We start from the raw sequence: 21,486 nt of genomic DNA, 5'->3' as shown, positions 1-21,486 counted from the left end.
TCACATTAATTACGATTAAATTGATTAAAATTGATTTTTCTCAAACATATTATTATTTAAAATAATAATAAGACAATTCCTAGTTTTCTTCGCAATAAAATTTTGTAGAATCGTAGACGATTATATGCGTTAATACAATTTCTTTCCTCTCTCTCTCTCTCTCTCTCTCTCTCTCTCTCTCTCTCTCTCGTAATTATTTACGGTCAGAGTGACAGAGTGTCGACAAATTAATTTAGATCGACGTTTTATTGGCAATGGGAGGGAGCGGAACGCGAGGAATGCGGATTTAAACGGTCGGAGTGTGATTTCTGCTATTTCACAGTTCGTTTCACGGACCACAGCGTTTCAACGGATGTTAATTGCTCCCTGGATATTTCTCGACACAACGCGCGCCGATTATGTCACTGTTCCTTGATAATGCTATTCACAAATTGCCGATTAAACGCACGTTATCGGCAAGATAATGAAAAATTGCGTTTTACCCGCGATTTGTACAAGGAAATTGGTGGAAGGAGGAAAAAGGAAGAGAGGCAGGAAGCAAAAGTAGTTGCGCTGCAACGAATCTACTTATGGACCTCGATATGGACTGGTTCCGTTGCGTTTGGTGTCGTTCAGCTCTTTGCTGTTAATTAAATCGAATTGCGTATTAGCCTCAGTTTGAAGATACGCAAGAAAACACGAGATTTCGCAATGTATACAGGATGTTCAATTGTTAGATGTTAAAGGAAGAAAAATCGTCTCTGAGATTTTGCATTTTGGCCAGTGACAGAATTAAAAACCGGGTATAAATTTCTGAAAAATTTATTTTCTTACATATCAAAATAAGACAATTTTTTAAAAAGAAAAATTTGTTTTCCAATTATTCGCGATGAAAAACTTTATTAACAACAAGAAAAAAAGAGTGTATCTCGCAATTGGGATAAATCCAAGATATCCCAAGATAAAAAAGAAAAAAAAAAAACTGCTGCAGCAATTTCTCCCAACCTGGTTATCCGCTCGAAATTTCACTTTCGCCGCAGGCCACATATAATAGAGAGATTTACGCGTTCAAACGGCTCGAAAGAATATTTCTCTTCCTTATCTCTGTGCCAACGTTGTCGCGTGATCCCACGCGATCGTTCGAATAAATGGAAATATCGAAAGCTTGCCTCTTCTCTCCCCAGAGGGGAGAGCGGTCGCATCCGCTCGAATCTGCTCTCTCGGCCTGTGCTGGACGAAAGAGCGCGCGGCATTCCGATCCGCGATATCGCGAAATGCGTTACTTTACGGCTCATTGATAAGCGTAACACACGTAGCGCTCTTAATCGCGGACCGTTTACGCTCTTATAATTGGCAGTTACGCGCGGCTCGCATGCGATACAATGTGCCTACACGGTTCTTGGCTCTGTGAAACGCGTGTTTCGCGCTCTACGCTCGCCTCGGCTAATGTATGTAAACGCGTATCCGCGTAAACGCACGCCTGTTTCTCCCGCCGATCTTTATTTCCCTTCTATTCGTTATGGCTGAAACCGCTCGCCACCGCTCTCGTGTAACAATCCCCTGCCGCACGAGCTAGACGAGCTGGAAACGGTTCGAATTGATTTAGGATGAAAGAAAGAGAGAGAGAGAGAGAGCAATGCTTCGAGGAGAATATTAGGTAGCAGAAGCGGGCTCGTTGAAATTAGTTGCTCAAGGTTAGCCTCCCCACCACTAGGCGGCTCTCTCTCCCCACTCCGTTTCTTATGGGCACGCAGGGAGTGGGGCGAGGGAGGGCGAGGTTATGAGGTATCGGGTAGCGGTAATGATGAATAGTGGCATCGACTGGTGGTAATTCATACGGTGACGTTTAATGACGAATTGAAACACGTTTCTTACCGATCTTGCGCTAATATTATATTTCCAGTTTGATTGCCAGGTGATATCGATGCTTTTGATTAGTAGATGCGGGTTACTCGATACACTTAACCAGTTTTCAAACGTATTCGATACTTGAATGGAAAAGTTTCCATGTAGCCAACACTGGGATCTGTTATCAATCTAGTAAAAACACTGTTTAGCACTTAATTTTATAGCACTTAAACTTATATATAGAGACAGACTTGAAAATTTATTTGTGTCGACGAGTTTTTCAGAATGAACTTCTATCTAACTTAAGAAATTCTTAAGTTCATGTAAAAAGACGAAATGTACGACATGTGAATGTAATATCGAGCGAACGATACGATAATAAAATTTGACTTTATCCGGACACCGATCTCTCCGATATCCCCGAAGAAACCGAGAGAGACCACACCACAATCGTCGTCTCTCTTATGTCGGAGGACACGCGAAAAATTCTCTACCGTGGCCGTCGTCCCCCTGTCCGGTAGTTGGCGTTATTAGTCGGGCTTGACCGATCGACGCTCGAGGAATGCCATTTGTCGTGAGACGATGCGTCAAACGTCATAGCTTTGCACCTTTATCGCAATAAATTGCAGCTGGCCCGCGGCCTTTGCCCGCCCTGCTTGGTCAGCCCTTCGTGGAATTTCAGCGGCGTCGTGCAATTTCGTGCACGCGACGAGACCGTTTCAGCCTCCCGCGGTCGTGTGCGACAACCAACTGCTGGAATGTCATAAGCGGAAGATCATCCGGAGGAATTTTGAGAATTTTCACGAGCCCCCTCGGCTCCCGTTTAACCTCGTTTAACCTTAACGTTTATAGGGTGAATTCGTTGTGAAGTGCTGCAACCTTTAGTATAATCTCATAGTTAATAATCGTACATTTAAAAATAACACGTCTATAATGATACATTTAGAATTTTTATTCTACCCGTTTTTCTTTTTTTGATTGCTCGCGATTCGATCATCGTATAAACACGAGCTTTTTAATCAAATAAATTGGCCGGTGTAATCTCGTGTAATCATCGTTAATGACGAATCTCAGGTAAAATACGTGTGCTTAACATTTAGGAAATTTTTATCGCGTTCCTATCTGACATTTAATTCTTTGCCGCTCCACAAACGCGCGAGCCTTTAGCCATATCTTGTATATCGCGCGAGGTAAGTTAGCATCGATTTGCAAGTCCATATTAAGAGGACGTCCATAAACTCGCGAAACATTTTTTTTTTTTACACCTCGTACAGTGTGTGATAAAGCGGGCGAAGCGGTGATGGCGTGAAAATACGGCCCCGCCAATACCGGAATCGGTAATAAAGTTGCGTTATCGTGTGGAAATAGTTGTTGCTCGCCGCATAAACTAATCTTATCTGAGAGGGTGAAGTTATTAGTAACGTATATCGAATATAACGTAATCTTATCGCGTTGCTCAGATATATTGTATATTGGCTACAAAATGAAATAAAACGTCCCGATAAAGAAACAACTTTTGTCTCTCGGGAACAAATTTCACATTCACAGGTGTTTTCATCATTCCATCCTTTCCTGGCGCTTTCGTCGTGCTTTAATCCCCTGCTTCTCGCGCTTTATTTTTGTACTTAACCGGATCAAGAACAAATTATTTCTCTCTTCGAATATGGTTTCTCTCCACGGTCTTTCTTTTTTCTTTTTCTTTTTCTTTTTTTTTTTTTTCTCTCTCTTTGCAAATTTCCACGATGATCGTCGCGATCACAGAAAAGAAGCCCTCAAGCCCTCGAGAAGGAGGAAGTCAAATAAAGGCCTTCAGTTTCAGTTCAAATGTCGAGTTGAAATCCGCTCAACGATTATCTAAGCGATGCGCGATACATACAAGCCCGAGACATGAAATTCTTACATAATGAGGGGACTCAAATAAGGTCATCGGCAAACTGCAACGTCGACGCAATCCGATGGTGGCGCGAAATTTCCTCCTTTCAACCTGTTTCTTCCCCCCCACCGTTCACCGTTATTCCTGTTCCTTCCTTCTTTCACTCACCGATCTTCGTCTATTTCGATGGAAAGAGAACGATCGTTAAGCCAGGAGGCACGCGCTTCCAACGATTCCAAGCGGCACGACGACGTCGTTTCGACGACGAGCATTATAATATAATATAAGAATCGGATTAGCATTGAATGAAGTGGGTGGCGCGAGAGCGGAGAGCGATAAAGGAACTAATAAAAAGCTGCCTTTTTAAGGCGAGCATGGTGGTCCTCGTTCAACGAAAGCTCTCCAGGGGAATAAATAAAAAAAAAGTGGGACCACCGTTGCCCGCTGTGTCCCGAATAGAAAGTACATACTGTACATACTGCCCTCCTTACTTTAAAATGTCCTCTTTTTGTGTCATTCTTTTATTTCTTGAAACGTATCGAAATATTTTAAATTTTTAAGTTGAAAATTGAAAAACTCTGTGTGTTTTTTTAAGGATATTTTTAAGAATTAAGTCTAATTTATTTTTCTCGGCAAAATTATATTTTCAGATCTTTTTAGATAAGAGGGAGAGTATTCGTTCGTTAGAAACTCGTAACGGAGTGAAATTTGATCTTTAATTTATCTTTATTGGCGAGCATAGAGAATGACAGGTAGCGAAAAGACGAAGAGGGATTGAAAGCCCAAGTACTTTAGGAAATTTATGACGTACTGTTTCAGCGTGAAATTACTCGCTTCACTGAGTTCAAGGGGAGTGTCTCACGATAAAAACTCGAGCATACAGTAAATAAAACTGCGGTATTCTTGAAATTCATGATCGTACAAATTTTTAAAGAATGCTCAATAAATATTAAGTTAACGTTATAAATACATTACCCATATTAATATAAGATAGAGAAATTTTTAAAATTGTTTAATTCTTGTCTTCTCCAGTGAGCAAGAAGTAAAAGAGCTTAAAATAAATAGTATATAGGATCTTTAATCTCGCGAAATGAGCATTTACTCGCGGACGATGGAAGCTTCTGAAAACTGTTGTCCCGCGCGTCTCTACGGCTTCATCATCGTTTCACATCGATACTAAATACCCTCCTTTCCCCTTCGGCGCGCCATACCCCTCAGACTGTTAATTAAATTATCGTCAGACAACTGCTAGACGAACCTCGAACTTTTTAACTTTGTGGGCCTCGTGTCACGTCGTCGTCCCCTCTTTGCATTCAACCAACTTTTCCGCCGGTTGTCTTTTGTCGTCGCTGACCCAGACTTCGAACTCCGCGAAACGACCAATTTGGCATTATGCTCTCTCGTCAGATGAATTTTCGAGGTGAATTTGCACGTGTTAATAATTGTGCGTATATACGTTTTTCGTGAGTCTATGTGTAACTTGAAAGGAAAAGGAAAAAGCATTTGAATTAAGTTTTGAATGGTAGTTTTTTAATAGAATTTATCTTTGTTATACTTTGTCTCGTTTAAAAAAATTATTTCTTAAATAATGGAGATTGAGTTGGATTTTTTTTTTTTTTTTTTCATATAAAAAGATTTTATACAAAAGTCTAGTGAAAATATCTTGATATTTTTTTTCCTTAAAATTTTTCTATTTTCATTAAAATATTCTCCATATATAAAGTGCTGCTTTTTTTTTTCATATATCGTTTCACTTTGTAAAGAAGAGAAGATTTCTCTACAGTTTACTTCTAACATAGAATTTTATTTTTAGATATTTTTTGGTATTTTCTTTGGTACAAATAAAAATAAAGTAAAAATACATGCTCTTTCTCCTTACCGTTGATGTAAATTTACATTATTTGTTTCTTTATTTTTTCTTATAATTTCACATTTTCTCTCTACGAATTCAAATTCAAAATTTATTGTGTATTTATTTTTTAGCGATAAATTTGACAACTTTTATTCTTTTGCAATGATACGAATCGTTTTTGACAATCAACTTTTATATTTGTATTTATTTGCTTTATCACAAAGAGAAATAATCAAATAATCGCATGACATCGAATATTAAATTTTTGAGACTGCTCCTTCAATAGTATACAAGCATGCATGTAAAAAGTCGTATCCCGATAATTTTTTCCCGTGAATCATTCTCACCCTTTATTCGAACGCAACACGATCGCGATATCAGTTAAAACTATGGACAATAAAAAAAATAAATACCATCCCCGTTTATTTAGTCTGAAATCTAACATTAATCGAATTGATACGTGTCTCATTCACTATTTAATAAGTTCTCGTCACGTACATTCAAACTGCACGCCAGTTGTAAAACTCGATCTATCGATATATACATATCTGCGAGCGTGAATCTTCGATATTCGGTCGCGATATCATTTTCCACACAATATGTCGTGACGCACGCTGAACGAAACCGGGAAGATACCGTCTCTATATAGTTTTTACGAATAGAATATCAATTTCTATCAGTCAAATAATTGAATAAGAAATATCCACGGATTCGTCCATCTTTAAAATCTATATTAACTTTCAATAGCGTTCTCTAAATCTGATTTGAAAAATGAATATCGAAATTAGATTAAAGTATAGAAAATTTGTAGAATCCCAAATAGGTATATAATTTCCACTAATCGAATTGTAACATTCATACGTTCATCAATTTTTAGTAAGTATCGAAGCTGTAAATTTTTTTAATTCGATTTAAAAATAAACAGTTATATGTTTATCATATAAGAAAAAAAAAATCATATTAGAATTTCTTTGTTGAAAACTAAATATCAAAACGAGAGTCTTAATGGGATTTAGAAAATTCGACTGGCGTATACTTATTGCTGCCTAATGTACGGTCGTTCGTATAATCGGTTTGTGACCGTTCTATGCTCGGTAACAATAGTTCGAGGCGTCGACGTTGGACCACCCGCGGTTCACCATTAAAATCATCTCCGTAGAAAGGATATTGTATCGAGGGCTAGCAACAGGGGGACAAATATTGCGTATTTTTTTCTTCTTTCCTCTCCTCTGTCTCTTTCTTGTATATTAAGAAGAAAAAAAAAAGAAGCACAAAAGTAGGTACGGATCGAGAAGAGGAAATAAGAGTCGATGGAAGCTGGTCGAATGAGTCGACACCGATCTCTGTGTAACGCGGAATTTCCTGGCGCCAAATGCCTTTAAACCTTCGCTCTAATAATATCCCATTGTGCTACCATTAGCCACCGAACGCGCCGCCACCGTCCCTTTCGTGCTTCTTCTCGCTGAAACGTCGCTTTCTATTCTTTTTTTTTTTTTTTTTTTTTTTTTTTCAGATCCTTTTGTGAACCTTTACCTCCGTTTCCAACGCGAGAGGCTTCTTTATGACGTGCTTTGTAGCGGCACGCCTCGTCCCTCTTTGTGTTCTTCTCTAATTTCGAAAGAATTACTAAGCGAAGAAGTGTTAAAATTCAATAGCATTTATGCTAGGAAAACGAATTTCCAACTTGCAAAGTTTATTTCGCTTCTTCGTCTCTCAATTTCGTTATTTTCTTCCAAAGAAACATAAAATTCTGAAGGGAAAAAAGCGTTGAAGCGATAAGCCTACTGCTAGGGATTGGCCACGAGCCCATCCATATAACTGCAGAGAAGCGAAATTCGATCCTCACTTTTTCTTCGTGGACCATGACTCGATCGTAGAGAGTGACAGCTTATTTTAAAATAGCGAAAGACGAAGTGGGATAGAGAGTTCAAACGTTTGAAGAAATTTATGTGAAATTTCTGGCTTCTTATTGGATCCGACGAGAATTTATTTTCGGTGGTGGGGATAACTGCCAAGTCTATACGACGAATAAATATTCGTCGAACCAACGTTGTGGGATCTTTTGTGGCCAGTGTATTTCGATTAACGGATGGTCAGTCACTTGTCGATGGCTTGACTGATTCGTCGCAACGAATTTGCCGCGAAATCGCCGATTAAGATGATGGATCGATCGATTTTATTTCGAATGGGCCATAAATCGTGTCACGCGAGTGTAGACCGTTCGAGGGATACGTATATTCGAGTTTTCGAGACGAAATTAGTCACGAAGCAATGGCAAAAATAACACCATCGGTATCATTCTTCACGGCCGCGATTCACGTGTTTGTGTCGTTCTTGTTAACATTCGCATACGAGATACCTCGTACGTCGCGTGTAATCGTACGGATAAATGGTACACGTTGTCGAGTTTTATACCGTGTGGTAGTATTTATTTCAGCTCAAGGGAAAGTGCAGGTACTCTGAGACAATGTATTCATTCTTGGTAACCATCGTCGCTTGTACTTAATCGATCATCGTTTTAAAAGTCGATGTAGCGCTGTCATATAGTATCCAGTGTTTACAATAATGCTAGATGTTACATTGCGGTCTTAACTCGTAACTGACCTTAATATACGGATAGATAAAAGGGTGGAAGATGGATCGCGTCGCTTGTCTTCGCCTACTCTTATATAAATAATTCTCGTTTAATAACAATCTTTAGAATTTCATTGTATCACACATATACTTCTCTATTAAAATTTTCTTTTAATTTTCTTAACTAAAATTAAAATTCGTGCAAATTGAAAATTTATAATATTTCGGTCTTTCTTGATTCTCTTAGACAGTTAATCTAACTTAAATAAAGATATTTAAAATTTCCAATCTTTAAACGAACGTTGTTTAAACACTTGCAACCCCCAGAGTAATTAATTATGCTATTCGATTGCAGGGAAATCCGTACGGATTGAAGGACACGACGGGAATGGGGATGACGGCGGATATGGGTGCAGCATGGGGCACGGCCGCCCTTCAACCTGCCGCCACGGGTTACTACCCCTACGATCCAACCCTGGCCGCCTACGGGTAAGTTTATCACCAGGTTTCATGGTCTCTCGGCTCCATTAGATTAAACCACCAGTCGCGTTCCACACTCTCTCGCTCTCGCTCTCTCTCGCTTTCGCTCTCGCCCTTTCTCGCGCAGCTTTCGAGAGCCGCTCACGGTGCCGCCATTAAAACAAGAGTCACGATCTCTCGTACTCGTTACACATATCCCGGCAGAAATGGTTATCGTTATCGCGAATCCGTAATATCTTTCCCTCGATGTAACTGGTATACATAGCTTTAAGCGGTCCGTTGACGTTTATTCCAAACGATCTTTTTAGTTTCATTTAGATTCTGTATCTAATAAAAATTAGTGTTTGACGTGAATTATAAATTTTAATTTAAATTTTCGGTAAGTTTAACACTAACTAACTAACGCGTGCAAGATAATTTAACGAGATTTTTTTTTTATTATTTTTCATATCTATGTTAGATTGCTTGATTTTTAATATAAAAATTAATCATGAGGTTAAACTATATGTGTACAATATGTGTATAACTCGATTAGATATAAATGCATCTGCGCAGCAATTGCGTTGTGACGTTGATTAAGATTTCTTTTACAAGAGAAACAAATTGACAAATTCATATCGTCTCCAAACCAATCCTACGAATCGTTCTTTACCCCCATTTCAATCTTATTCGTTCCCCTCGTGAAAAACCTCGAGAAGAAGTAGAGTATATTTACAAAACAACGCACGTCCACCGAAGGTGGCCGACAATTAATCCGTAAGAAGAAGGGTGACGAGCAAACCGGATGCTCGTTCTTGCCGCTCGTGGATAAGAGTTACGAGGGTGCTGTCAACACGAGGACCCTTGTACTTCATCTTGTAGGGAGACTGCGGAATATCGATGGCGAGTGGAAAGAGGCCGAGAGTGAGTCGCCGCTTCGAGAGAGGACGACACGAATTCGCCGCAAACATTGCGTATCGGCCGAGTTAAGTGATTTCCACGCGTGTATTTTCAACGGATTCCATATTTTCGTTACGGATCCGTGTTTTGATTAATAATGGCCGGCCACGGGCGAAAAAGTGACGGCCGAATTTACGACGGATATTTATTTCGCCCGCGGATCCGTTGTATCGCGATACAACGGCGATATATCAAAATCTGTCGGAACGGTGGAACGATTATTTATCGAGGATGGAATTAAAATTATAGGGGAGAAAGTTGCTTTGTTCGATTCGGCCGACGGGGCGCGTTCATTCGAAACGCGGGAAGGAGGGAAGAAGGGGAAAAAGAAGAGGCTTTCTTTTATAATTCGAAATTTGTGTTTATTCTTTGCCACTGTATTTATCGTAGAATTAATCTCAGGTATAATAATTTTTCTATTTTTATACGTTTATTGGAATTTGATCAAATATTTTTATATATATATATATTTTTAAATATTTACGGTTTAATGATATTCGTGAGAATATTTTACGCGAAAAAAAGGGGGAAACGCAGAGGAAGCAACCTGCATGCAATAACGTGGCCCGATAGATGGCGCGCAGAGTCTTGGAATCTTCTGGACAGAGTTTTCGTGGGAACGCGGAGGGTTATTTTCGAAAACCATGTGTCGCGTGCCGTTGACAAAATGAGACATTGACATAGATTTCGACGCTAGGCGTAATTGGAAACACTTGGTTCCCCACGGGGCGCTCGATTATTCTCCTCTCCTGCCTCGTAAATCTAAATCCTCGTTTCTTTTCCGCTTTCCCTTTTTTTTTTTTTTTTTTTTCTCCCCACTATTTCAAAACACATTTTATCTCGCGCACTTTTATCTCTGGCTCTCGTTATGCGCTACTCATCCGTTATAACTTCGAACGCGAACTCCTAAGAGGAATCATAGAAAAACTCTTGTGTCTCGCTGAAAGAGTTCCTTCCTCCTGTAAGAATAAAATATTTGTACATTCGTATTTCGTTTCACGAGAGAGAATTTCGATAAAGCCTATATATATATATATGTATGTATATATATAATTAGAAGAAGAAGAAAATTTTCAAGGATATATTTATAAAAATCGCGACGAGAAGAATTCAATATCGAGCTAGATCTTCCTCGAGACCCGTTCCCAATTCCTTTGATCTCGCCGAACCATGACTCTCTCTCTCTCTCTCTCTTCCTCGTCATCTTTGAACGTGTGTGCAGGAACGTCGTCTCCGATTCCTCCACCGTTTCTCTCTCCTTCATTCTCTCTTTCTCGCAAAGGGGGGTGAGGAGACACAGAGAGGAGATTCGAGAGGAAACCGTGCACGGCGAACGGTTACAAAATGGCTGTAGGCAGGCCGAGTGGGCGTACGTAATGGAGGCTTCCAGGTTGGCTGTATATATAGTCGCATTGCGAGCGTAGGGAGAGCAGTAGTAGGTCTCTCTTCGTAGGAGAGCGAGTGAGTGAGTTTATTGATTGGCTTCCTCCCGGGGTTGGCTCGCCTGTTCGCCAGGCCTCTCTGTTCTCTCTTCCTCCTCCTCCTTCTCCCTCCTTCCACTCTCTCTCTCTCTCTCTCCTCGGTTGCTCTGCTCCCCCTTCTCTCCTCTCCCGCCTTCTTCCACCTCTAACGCGGCGACCTCCTTCCACCCTCGAAAGCGAGCCAAGCTCCCACAGGTGCTTTACTTACTTTGCTTAGCAACCCTCGTGTCCACACACAAACACGGCTCTCCTCTCCACTTCTCCTCGCTCGCTCCTTCGTTCACGCACCGAGTAGTTTTGATTCTCTCTCTCTCTCTGTGTCCCTTGCCGCCTCTTCTCCCCCCACCTCTCGAGAGGACCCACGAGTTCGAACGTGTACTAGGGCCGGCTCGTCGTGCAAAACTCGGAACGAGCCGTAGGCATTGTTTATCGTGGAATATATCCAACCCTCCTCTCCATTCCACAGCCTCTATTAATTTACTTGCTTAATAATACGACCTCTCTCGTTTCTCCTCGGCTCGTCCCTTTTATCCCTCGTCCGCTCTATTTGTCTCTCCTCCGCGTTTCTCCTCGCTCTCTCGCTCTCGCGTCACCTCGCGTCGGTGACGGGCCGCTATTGTTTCGACGACGACGACGACGGTTTGCATTTCGGTTGGGGGAGAGGGACGAGCGAGAGGAGGACGACGAGGTTCTCCGATTACGGGAAATGAGAAATATTCTCAGGTCCTTTGGGAATCGTCTCGATGCGCTTTTGAGTCCTTTCTTCCGTGACGATGAATTCGATTGCGTTTTCTTTTTCCTTTTTTTTTTTTCTTTTCTTCTGTTTATTTTTATCGGTTGAAATTTTAATATCCTTTAAAATGCTTCGAATATTTTGTTCGAATTTACACCCTCGCGTCTTTCGTATCGATGTTGAGTTGGGAAATTTTTTTCACCAGTCTTTATCAACAACATCAACAAAATGGCTGACCAATCTGACAATATCTGGTAATAATAATACGTTTTTATCATGTTTTTATAATGTTATAAAAGGGGGAAAAAAAATAATAATTATTGCAAAAATCTATATCTATCTAATATTGTATAAAAATTATACAACAGAGTTCAAAATGAATATCTTTTTTTCTTTTTTTACAATACTATCTACCAATGGTTAATCTAATCGATCAATTAATAAAGAAATCTGAGATTCTTATAAAATTAATTAAAAGGAAACATTTTATACTTTACACGAATGATTTTTATTCCTGTATGTCATTTTTATCGTCGAATGAAGATAGATTAGAAAATTAATGTGAGAAAAGTAATGTGGAAATTGTGGAAATAAATAATTAACCGTTTTCTAAACGGTTTTAATAAGAGTATGAAAAGTGAATAGCGGTTGGAATTTATCTATTTTCATTGAATGAAAACCGTTCTCACCGTGCTCGGCAAGCAATTCCTTCTTGGCAAGTTAATTCTCCCCCCCCCCCCGAAGAGAGCGGCTAGATGGGCACCAGGTGATCAATGCCTTCCTCTCGTCGTCTTATACACCTTTTCAATCCATTCCTTCGAACAATTTTTACGAAGAGCAGGAGTCGCACACGTATCTCTCTTCTGAAGCTTCCCCATTCGTGAGCGCCATTTTTCACGCAGATCCCGCGACACCCTCGCCCTTCTGTTCTTTCCATTTTAACTCTCCAACTCTTCGCGACACCCCCGCTATTTCACTGAATAAAAAATCACGCCGCCGATCTTCCTCCTAGGGGAAACTCTAAAACTAAATCCAGAGGAAAAACCGAAATCCCAAGCTTTCATAACTCTATCTATCGTAAAATTTGTATATATTGATTTATTTAGATATAATAGTAGCTTCATCTGCAACATCGACGAAAGTTTCACGACTGATTTCCACACTTTTATTCTCGACATCGTTGCGTATAAGTAAAAGTCGAGGTTTTTTGTTTTTTTTTTTTTTTTTTTTTTTCCTTTTTTGCGACCTCCAACGGGTATCGAGATCGGCCTACGCCGAAGAAAAATCGAGCGAGCCCAACCGGTCGCGGCTCCATCGTTGGAAAAAAGCTCTTTCTCGCGCGCGAGAGAACGTTTCTCGTCTCCATACAGGCAGACGTCTGTATCTAACCGGGCGAATAAAAAGCGGTATCTCCGCATCGGGTCGGAATTGAGTTAGCTCTCGAAAGCGTCGCCTCGATTTCATCGTTTAACGGCCGTCGGAGGAGGCGAGGGGAACGTTGTTTAATTGCGACCGATTTTCTCCGTTTTCGACGAGTGAAAAGCCGCCGATCGGCTTTGGGCCAATTAACTTCGACCGTCACCGCAGCCAACATTTGGAGAAAAAGAATCGAGAAATTCTGTCGTCGTAATAGCTCTTCTTTTGATACTTTAGGTTAGGACTTTCGAACCAACTTGTCTCACCTTTTTTTCTTTTTCACTTTTTTTCCGTTTCGGATGTCGAACGCGTAACGCGTGGAACAGTGAATGCGAAATTTTAACGAGAAAGAAGCAAGCAATGGTATATATATATATATATATATATATATATATATATATATATATATTAGAATAATCATTATTTTATTTATCTAAAATGTTGATTATTATTTTAATTCTGTGTTATGTATATAATAGATTTCGATATTCGTATAAATCGAATATTTTTAGACGTAGAATAAATTTGCAAGTTCATTTTTAGTCACGATACACGTCGAGTTTAACCGTTAAGAATCTATATTACACTTTTTCTTTATTCCATATATAAGCTTTTCTTCTACGTTCGCGAGCAACGTCGCGTAGAAAATGACAGGTAGCAAAAAACGAAGAGCACTCGAAGAACGATGATTGGTTCGAAATTACTCGCCTCACCGAGTCCAAAGGAGATTAAACCCCGCCCCTTTTCAGTTGAAAACGAACGTAACGAATAAACGTGTACATTTTCTAACTAATCTCTCTCTCTCTCTTTCTCTCTTCCCATCGTTAATACGACACATGTAACCAACTATTCCAAGTAGTAGTAACGGACTACTTGCACTTAAACTTTCTTCCAACTCGTAAGAAATAATACGAAGGAAAGAAGAAACAAGGACGAAGCGAGATTCGGATTAGATAAGAGGTGGCGAAGTAGTCGTCGTCGCGTAGCGCACCAGTCGTGTACATAGTTACACGGATAGGGGGCGGGTCAGTCGGATACAGCAGCGCTTGCGGAGCAGACGCGGCGGTAGGTTGCGTGGTGCAAGCACAAGGTAGGTTGGTTGGGCTGGCGGGTTGGTCGGTCGGTCGGTTGGTAGGTTGGTTGGTAGGTAGGAAACGTTTGCACATCCGGGACCGGGCGTAACTATCGGCAGGCTATATACACGGCTCTATACGAGGCCGGAGGACGTAATTACGCGCGTTCTGCCAATATTGGTTAACCTTTCGAGGTTGACGCCACCATATGCAAAGCCCCTAATGAGTCGCTCGAGTGGCCCCGGTGTCTAGTATTACGCGCTCATCTCTGCCCCCCTTTTCGCGTCGTTATTACCTCCTCTACCAGAGGAGATATTCGACGATATCCTCTCTTTTCCTCTATTTCCACCCCTCCGCGTTTATACGTATCGTGCACACGATATACTCGTTCGCTTCTCGATCCTGTTTCGACCGTGTTTCGCCTTTCTAAATTTGCGTACGTACGTTTTCGTGAGACGCGACGAGGATAGCGCCCGACGACGACGAATATTCGGCGGCTGATTCTGCGACGAAACTGCACACTACTCTCGCAGTTATGCGAATGAAATATGGAATGGTGGATTCGCTCTCGAGGGAAGGAAGAAAGAATATTTGATTAAATTTTTTGATAAAGCTACATTCGTCGTTATTCTGTGCATATTCTGTGAGTTAAGTTTCTTCTTCTCCTTGCAATTGCAATTATCGCTAAATAACAACGCATAATACCTACTAACCATCACTTTTTTCGAGATATATGGAAATAATACCTTTTTCCAATTCCATTACCGTCGTCCAAAAAAGAAGAAGAAGAAAGAGTATTTAAATTCCAGCTAGAAAATTTAAAAATTTTAAATTCTGCTCGATCGAATCGAATACCCTTCCTTATCTCGAACCCCGATTCCAACGATCGATCGCGAGCCCACGCAATCCTTATTCTCTCTTCTTCCTACCCTTTCTTACCCGCGAAAGGCCGTGTCGCGAACTCTCGAACATGCCTCTCGATCTAACCTTCCTCGTAACAAGAGAGCCCCTCTCGGCTCGTTGTCGCATCTGCATTGCATCGACGATCGCGTCGATACATCCGAGTTGGATTCTCCGCCGGCACGCAACGCCACACTTAGTATGTAAATCGGCGCGCTCTCCCTCCCTCTCCCCACACACGTCCACGCGACGTACGTGTGGATAATTGCGCGGCGGGTTGGCGCGCGTGTGGGTGGCAGTCGAAATTGCGCATATCAATGAGGTGTGGGGCGTCGATTAAAATCTAGAGAGAGGAGGAGGCCGCCTGTCAATTTCTAACTCCCCGGGCTCGTTCGCGGAACGAGTTGTTGTTACGTTTCCAACCGATGTGTTGTGCCCTCTCGCGCAACTTTATATGAACTGCTGTCGTCTCTCGACAAAGAAGAGAGGCGGGCCGCCATTTTTACCGCGCGCATTGATACACTTTCGAACCAACTTGCCCGCTCCTCTATCTCTGGCGTTGATTTATGGGTGACGCGAATATATATGCGCGTGAAATAGTTTGTTATCGGCAGAATTAAATTAATAATTAATAGATACATACGTTTAACGATATTTATTATTAATTATTTATAATTCTTAAATCTCAGAATTCTCAGAATTAATTTTTCTAATATAAAATTCGCTTTTTATTGCGATTAACTGTTAACCAAAACTTAGACTTAAGTGATAAATTCTCCAAAATCGGGAGAGCAAGAAGGAAAATAAGGGAGGGGGAATGGAACGAAAAAAGCGGTTGATTAGGGGAGATCGTGTGGCGGGAGTTCGTCGTTGGAGGAACACGGGAGAGAAGATTGCGCGATTCCCCTTTCGGAATCCGTCGTGACTGCAATCCACATCCGAGATTGGCGATGACCGCCGTCGATGGGGACGAGGGAGGCGCAGAGGAGGAAGCGGCGTCCAAGTTCGAGGACGTTTCACCCTCTATTAAACTCCCTTGGACAAGGGAAAGGCGGCCGTCGTTGCCCTTGGTAGCTCGTCTGTAAAATCAGCCGCCTTTTTTTCTCTCTCTTTTTCTGCCTTTTCTCCCTTCCTCCCCCCTTCTCGATCGATCGAGATTCTTCGTGATTGGGAAAGGAAAGTGCGAACAGAATAAATCATCTAGATTTTTCAATTCTACCTTTGTTGTTGTCCAATTAGAGGGAAAAAGAAAATGTAATATAATAAAATAAGAATAATTAAGTTTTTAATTTTTCTAGCTTTTTATATTCTATGATTGAATATGAAAAGCGATTCTCCAAATAGAAATTCTCCAAATAATTGCTTCTTTACGAATAATTAATTTCATCACATCGTGTAATTTCAATAAGCGAGGATAGATTAGAGTTTTTCCAATTGGTACGCAAAGATAATTAATTTTCATTTGTGGATTAGAATTTATTTACATTGGCAAAAGGAATGGATGGAACAATGGATGGAAAGTTTTCACAGGGAACAATGTGATCTCGGTGGATATCGTTAGGCGACACGCCTAAGCGGCCAATATTTTAGGGAGGCTCGTGTTCCAGCGGCGAAAGCCCCGAGATTAGATCACGTCTAAACTTGTAGTAAGGCTGGACAGAAGATTTCATCGGGCCATTTGTCGCGCACCGTCAGAACAGAATCGGTCGGATAGCCGCGCGATCGTAAAACGCGATTTTAGTCGGCGGGAAACGTCTCCATTTGAATAAACTCTTCCCGCGTAAGAAAGGATCTTTTTTGATGATCTCGTCCTGCGAGAACGTAAAACGGCGATAGATTCCATTTCGAAAACCTCTGTGCGTGTGTGTGTTCAGGGGCCGTAAAATTTTCGAAACATATCCGTCCTTCCGCCTCTATCTCTTGTTTTATTTTTCCTCGCGAGGCTCGAAATTATCATTCCCCGTGTGTGCTTCGATCAATTTACGACTAGCTCGATAAAGTGGAGGAAGATGTTTGGAAAGATTTCGTCAAAACGAAATATTTATATTTAAGTGAAACGAAACCACGAATTTTCGATTCTTTCGAAGGAAATTAACGACCGTTATAAAATCGAGAGAAAACTTGAATTTTATTTATAAGTGTCAAATTTTAGATTCGTAATATTTTGCCCTAAGAACAATGCAGTAGCAAATATCATTCACCACCATCAATCCTTCCTTCCGACAAGATCAACACCCATAGCGTCGGCAATCGCGCAAGGATTTCCATTAATCGTCCTCCTATTCTCGCGCGTCCTTGCCGAATCCGATTCTCGATACCCCGTCAAGCCGCGTCACGCTTCGTCGTTGGTAACCGCACCACCATCAGCCAGCCAGCCAGCCAAGCCACCCTTCCGATGGATCGTCGATAGGTATTTTAGGCTACAGTATATAATAGTACATACCTATAACAGGCTCGCGTGGGAGCAGAGCTCCCCCAGTGGGAGAGGACACGCAGCGAGAGGGAGAGAGAGAGAGAAAGGGAGATCGATCGAATCGCCATTACAGCGAGTGAGTGGCGGGGTTGCTCGATGGAATCACGCCGCCGCTGGGGGTTTATTCTCCGTATATATTTGCCGGAGTATCACCCTCGACCCAGTAGGATGTCGCTGTGTGGGGAGGGTTCGATGCTTCGGCGCGGCCGCCCAGCCCGCGGCCAGGGGAACGAATCTAGGAACGCCGACTTTCGTCCGTCTCTGTCTCACCGTGTCTCTTGTCTCTCTCTCTTTCTCTCTCCCTCCTTCTTTCGCTAACCGACAATACCTGTTTCACTCTATCCAAGCGGCTGGCACTTTGGATCTTGGGGAAAATCTACGGGGAATTCGCACCCTCGATAGGATGCCACTTTTCGAGCGAAGTGGCTCGACTCGACAAATGTTGAACAATGGTTACGTTTTTATACCGTTCGAGAATAGGCCGTCGTGATGGTGCCAGTCTTGGGTTTGGAAAAGACGCGAGACGCGTTTTCGAGTCGTTTCGAAGGCGAATTATTAATTTCGATCGTTGAATTTGCCGTTTTCGTGATCAATGTAATAAGGAAGATGCGTTTTTGGGAGCAAGAAATGTATTTTAAAATCGGAATATACGGTCGGAAGTTTAGATTTAGTTCGTTCAGATTCGCGCTACTGATGCGTGAACACGATCGAGCGAAGAGGAGACATTGTGCACGAAAAAACACGACTTAAGCCGAAGACGCACGAACGTGAAAAAACGAACGTTACGTGGCATTTGGTTGTTCAGTATAGGAGCGACATCTGCGACGATTTAAACATTCGTTGAGCAGCATATTTTCAGTTTTACCGTTTGAGCGAATATTTTTCCAATGAAACTTTACTTACGTTCTGAAGCATATATTTATAGAATCACATTTGTCCCTTTACGAGTGAATAGTTTCCCGTTTTGCGTCACAATTGCATCGAGAGCAAGTCGATTTACGAATCGATACGATCTTTTCAGATATGGCGCCGGATACGATTTGGCAGCGCGGCGGAAGAACGCGACGAGGGAGTCGACGGCCACGTTGAAGGCATGGCTGAACGAGCACAAGAAGAATCCTTACCCGACCAAGGGCGAGAAGATCATGCTTGCGATCATCACGAAGATGACACTGACGCAGGTATCCACTTGGTTCGCGAACGCGCGACGGCGTTTGAAAAAAGAGAACAAAATGACCTGGGAGCCGAAAAACAAGACCGACGATGACGATGACGCGGTTCTCACGGACTCGGAGGACAACAAGGAGAAGGATGATCTCGCGGGTGACAATCAAGGCGACAGGGTCGGGGAGGAGGCGAGGAGAGGCCTCGAGGAAAATGGTGAGTGACTTTTTTTTTTTTTTTTTTGTAATTTTAACCGTCACGCCTGATATATAATTATCGTCGAATCTTTGAAAGATGTCGCAAGATAGAAACAAACGATAAAACAGAAAAATGTAGTAGAGATCAAGACTGTTCTTATTTTTCCATTTAACAAATAATTATTCGTTGTATGCTTCTTTAAGTAACTTAAGTAAAGTGACTTACTTTTACTCATCGAAGCAATCGTATAACCTCTCAATCGTTCTTCGTCTTTCGTTCTTACTGTCCTTCTTCGTTATTACCTGGGAACAAAAAAAGGGTCGAATTTCGTTTCTCCAATAGTTACGCGTTCTCGCGGTCAGTCTCGAGTGGTGAGCTTATAAACGAGTGGACGCTAATATTTCGAACGGCGGCCAGAGAAGACAAAAAATACCGGGCGAAAAAGCCAGGGTCGAAACCTCGTTTCACCGTGGCTATACGCCGGCAAGTTTAGTCGATAAGCTTTGCACGCGTGTAACAGCACGAAACGCAAAATAATCCATGCAGTCGTGCATGCATTCGAGGCGAGGAATGTTCGAAGAACAACCTGTGTCTCGAATCTCGGAAGAAGCACCGCCATTAGGGGCCAATTATCGATGTTCACAACGATGTATAGTGCACGTATATACACAATAGCGATGAGTCGAGGGTGAACCTAGCCCGCGGAACGTATATACCGATCTCTTCGAGGAATGTCGGTAGCGTGTATAGCTCGCGTGACTAGTTTCCCCGATATCGAGTGGCCATCGGTCGCCGCGTTTCTGATATTGCGCAAGCATCCATTCCGCGCGCACAATAACCGTACGCGACCTCACCCTGCATGGATCGGCCACCATTCACGGAGATCGGCCACGAGATCCTCGAGGAACGTGGAACGTTACTAGGGACAAAAGCGGCGGGGAGCTTCTGTGATCCTTTCGAGTACCGCTACGATTTACGATAAATACCACTCTACTCTATTGGATTCCAGAGGTATACGAGTTTTTCGCGATGTATCGTTTCAGGGCTGCGAGTACATTTGGTTATTTTTTTTTTTTTTTATTGGAAAAGGATAATTTCTTTTAGATTACTAGTACATAATAAATAAGAATATAAATGTAAACATTTTTTGAAAATTTGAAAATTGCTATCGGACAATCGCTTAACCTAAAAGTTACGTGTTGGAATAAAATCTTGAAAATCTTGCTTTCGAAAGTTATTCTTTTTTCGTAACGGATACTTTGAGAGATAAAATTACTATTGGATATTTCATTTCGTGACACAAGAGTTAACAAGCATTGCGACGCCACGATGATTTTTCAATATATAGTAATATTCTATTTGGCATGTAATATTACAATCTCATTTATTTTTTTGTTTATTCAAAAATGTTTCTAAATTCGCGAAAAAATTCATGACAATCTTTTTATTATTTTTTCTTAATCGAAAATATCTCTAAACTTTTAAAACACCTTCAACTTTTCCATGTTCGATGATTCGTTTTTTAAATTCCTTTTAACTTCAACCACGTTTCCAATAATCGTGCTACGTAAGAAGCGGATCGTTCCTGTTGCCGCAAATTTCAAAGTCGCGTGTGTCCCATGCACACATAGGCTGTAAATTCAATTACCCAAACTCGAGTCTCTGAGTGGCGCTGAAATCGGTCGACGAGCGAGACGTCCAGTCGTTTTCGTGTCGCGCGCCATCTAGTGTCGTTTCTCGGCCATCTCGATAGGCCGCTATACTTATTCAGGCATTTTGCCCAACGGGCGGAAACGGCGAGTTAGAAATTCGCTGCGAAACCGGCCGTGTGTCGGCCTCTATATCGCGGAGGCGGACATAATGGTTCACATGTGGGTAAACACAGTGACGGGTTGCGGGTTGCCGCGCAAAGAGATTAATGGCCTTCGGTTTGGTCCCCTGGTGGACCGCTCGGTTCGTCGCCGTCGTCGTCGTCGTGTTGGTATACGCGCGCTCACGCTTTCACCGCGCATAGTGGCGGCGTGCGTATACCGAGTCTCGTGCGTGTGGTGGTGGTACACTCGCGTATATAGGTGATCTGGTGCGCGCGCTTGTGCTTCGACTCCCTAAGCGTGCCTCTGTGAGAGGCGGAGGGTGCGCCCGGGTTGAGTAGCCATCCGTAGTAGGACCATATACACTCCGTACAGCTCGGTGTATATATTTATATATATATATATATATATACACATACAGTGGATGTATATAGATACATGGCGGAATGGTGGTTTGAGGCACGGTGATGTATCGGCGCCCGCGGCGAGACGAATGGTACGGACCCTCGTATGGCCACCATTACCCCACCGCACATTGGCCAATATCGGCCCTCTCTGTTCCTCCCTGTCCTTCTCTTCCTCTCTGCCTTGTCCACCGCCCTTTCTCGCATTCTCTCTCTCTCTTTCTCTCTCTCGCATTCTGTTCCCCCTCTGTCTCGCTCGCCACGTCTCTCGGTTCGATTCCGGGACAT

General features: G+C 42.1%; 1 protein-coding gene across 1 annotated transcript in view; it reads left to right on the top strand.

Annotated features, from left to right (window-relative positions):
* LOC100865421 (homeobox protein araucan) overlaps nt 1–21,486 on the top strand; it is a 54,974-nt gene that overhangs the window by 18,609 nt on the left and 14,879 nt on the right. The window contains exons 3-4 of the mRNA XM_086915107.1: nt 8,482–8,615; nt 18,643–19,001. Of these exons, the coding sequence (XP_086771233.1) occupies nt 8,482–8,615; nt 18,643–19,001 (493 nt within the window). The remainder of the gene's footprint in view (nt 1–8,481; nt 8,616–18,642; nt 19,002–21,486) is intronic.

Source organism: Apis florea, unplaced genomic scaffold (assembly GCF_048593485.1).
Source record: "Apis florea isolate Af1SG1 unplaced genomic scaffold, ASM4859348v1 contig_1914_pilon, whole genome shotgun sequence".
Classification (NCBI taxonomy): Eukaryota; Metazoa; Arthropoda; class Insecta; order Hymenoptera; family Apidae; genus Apis; species Apis florea.
Note: the sequence above shows the minus strand (reverse complement) of the source record. Positions and strands in the feature narration are given on the sequence as shown.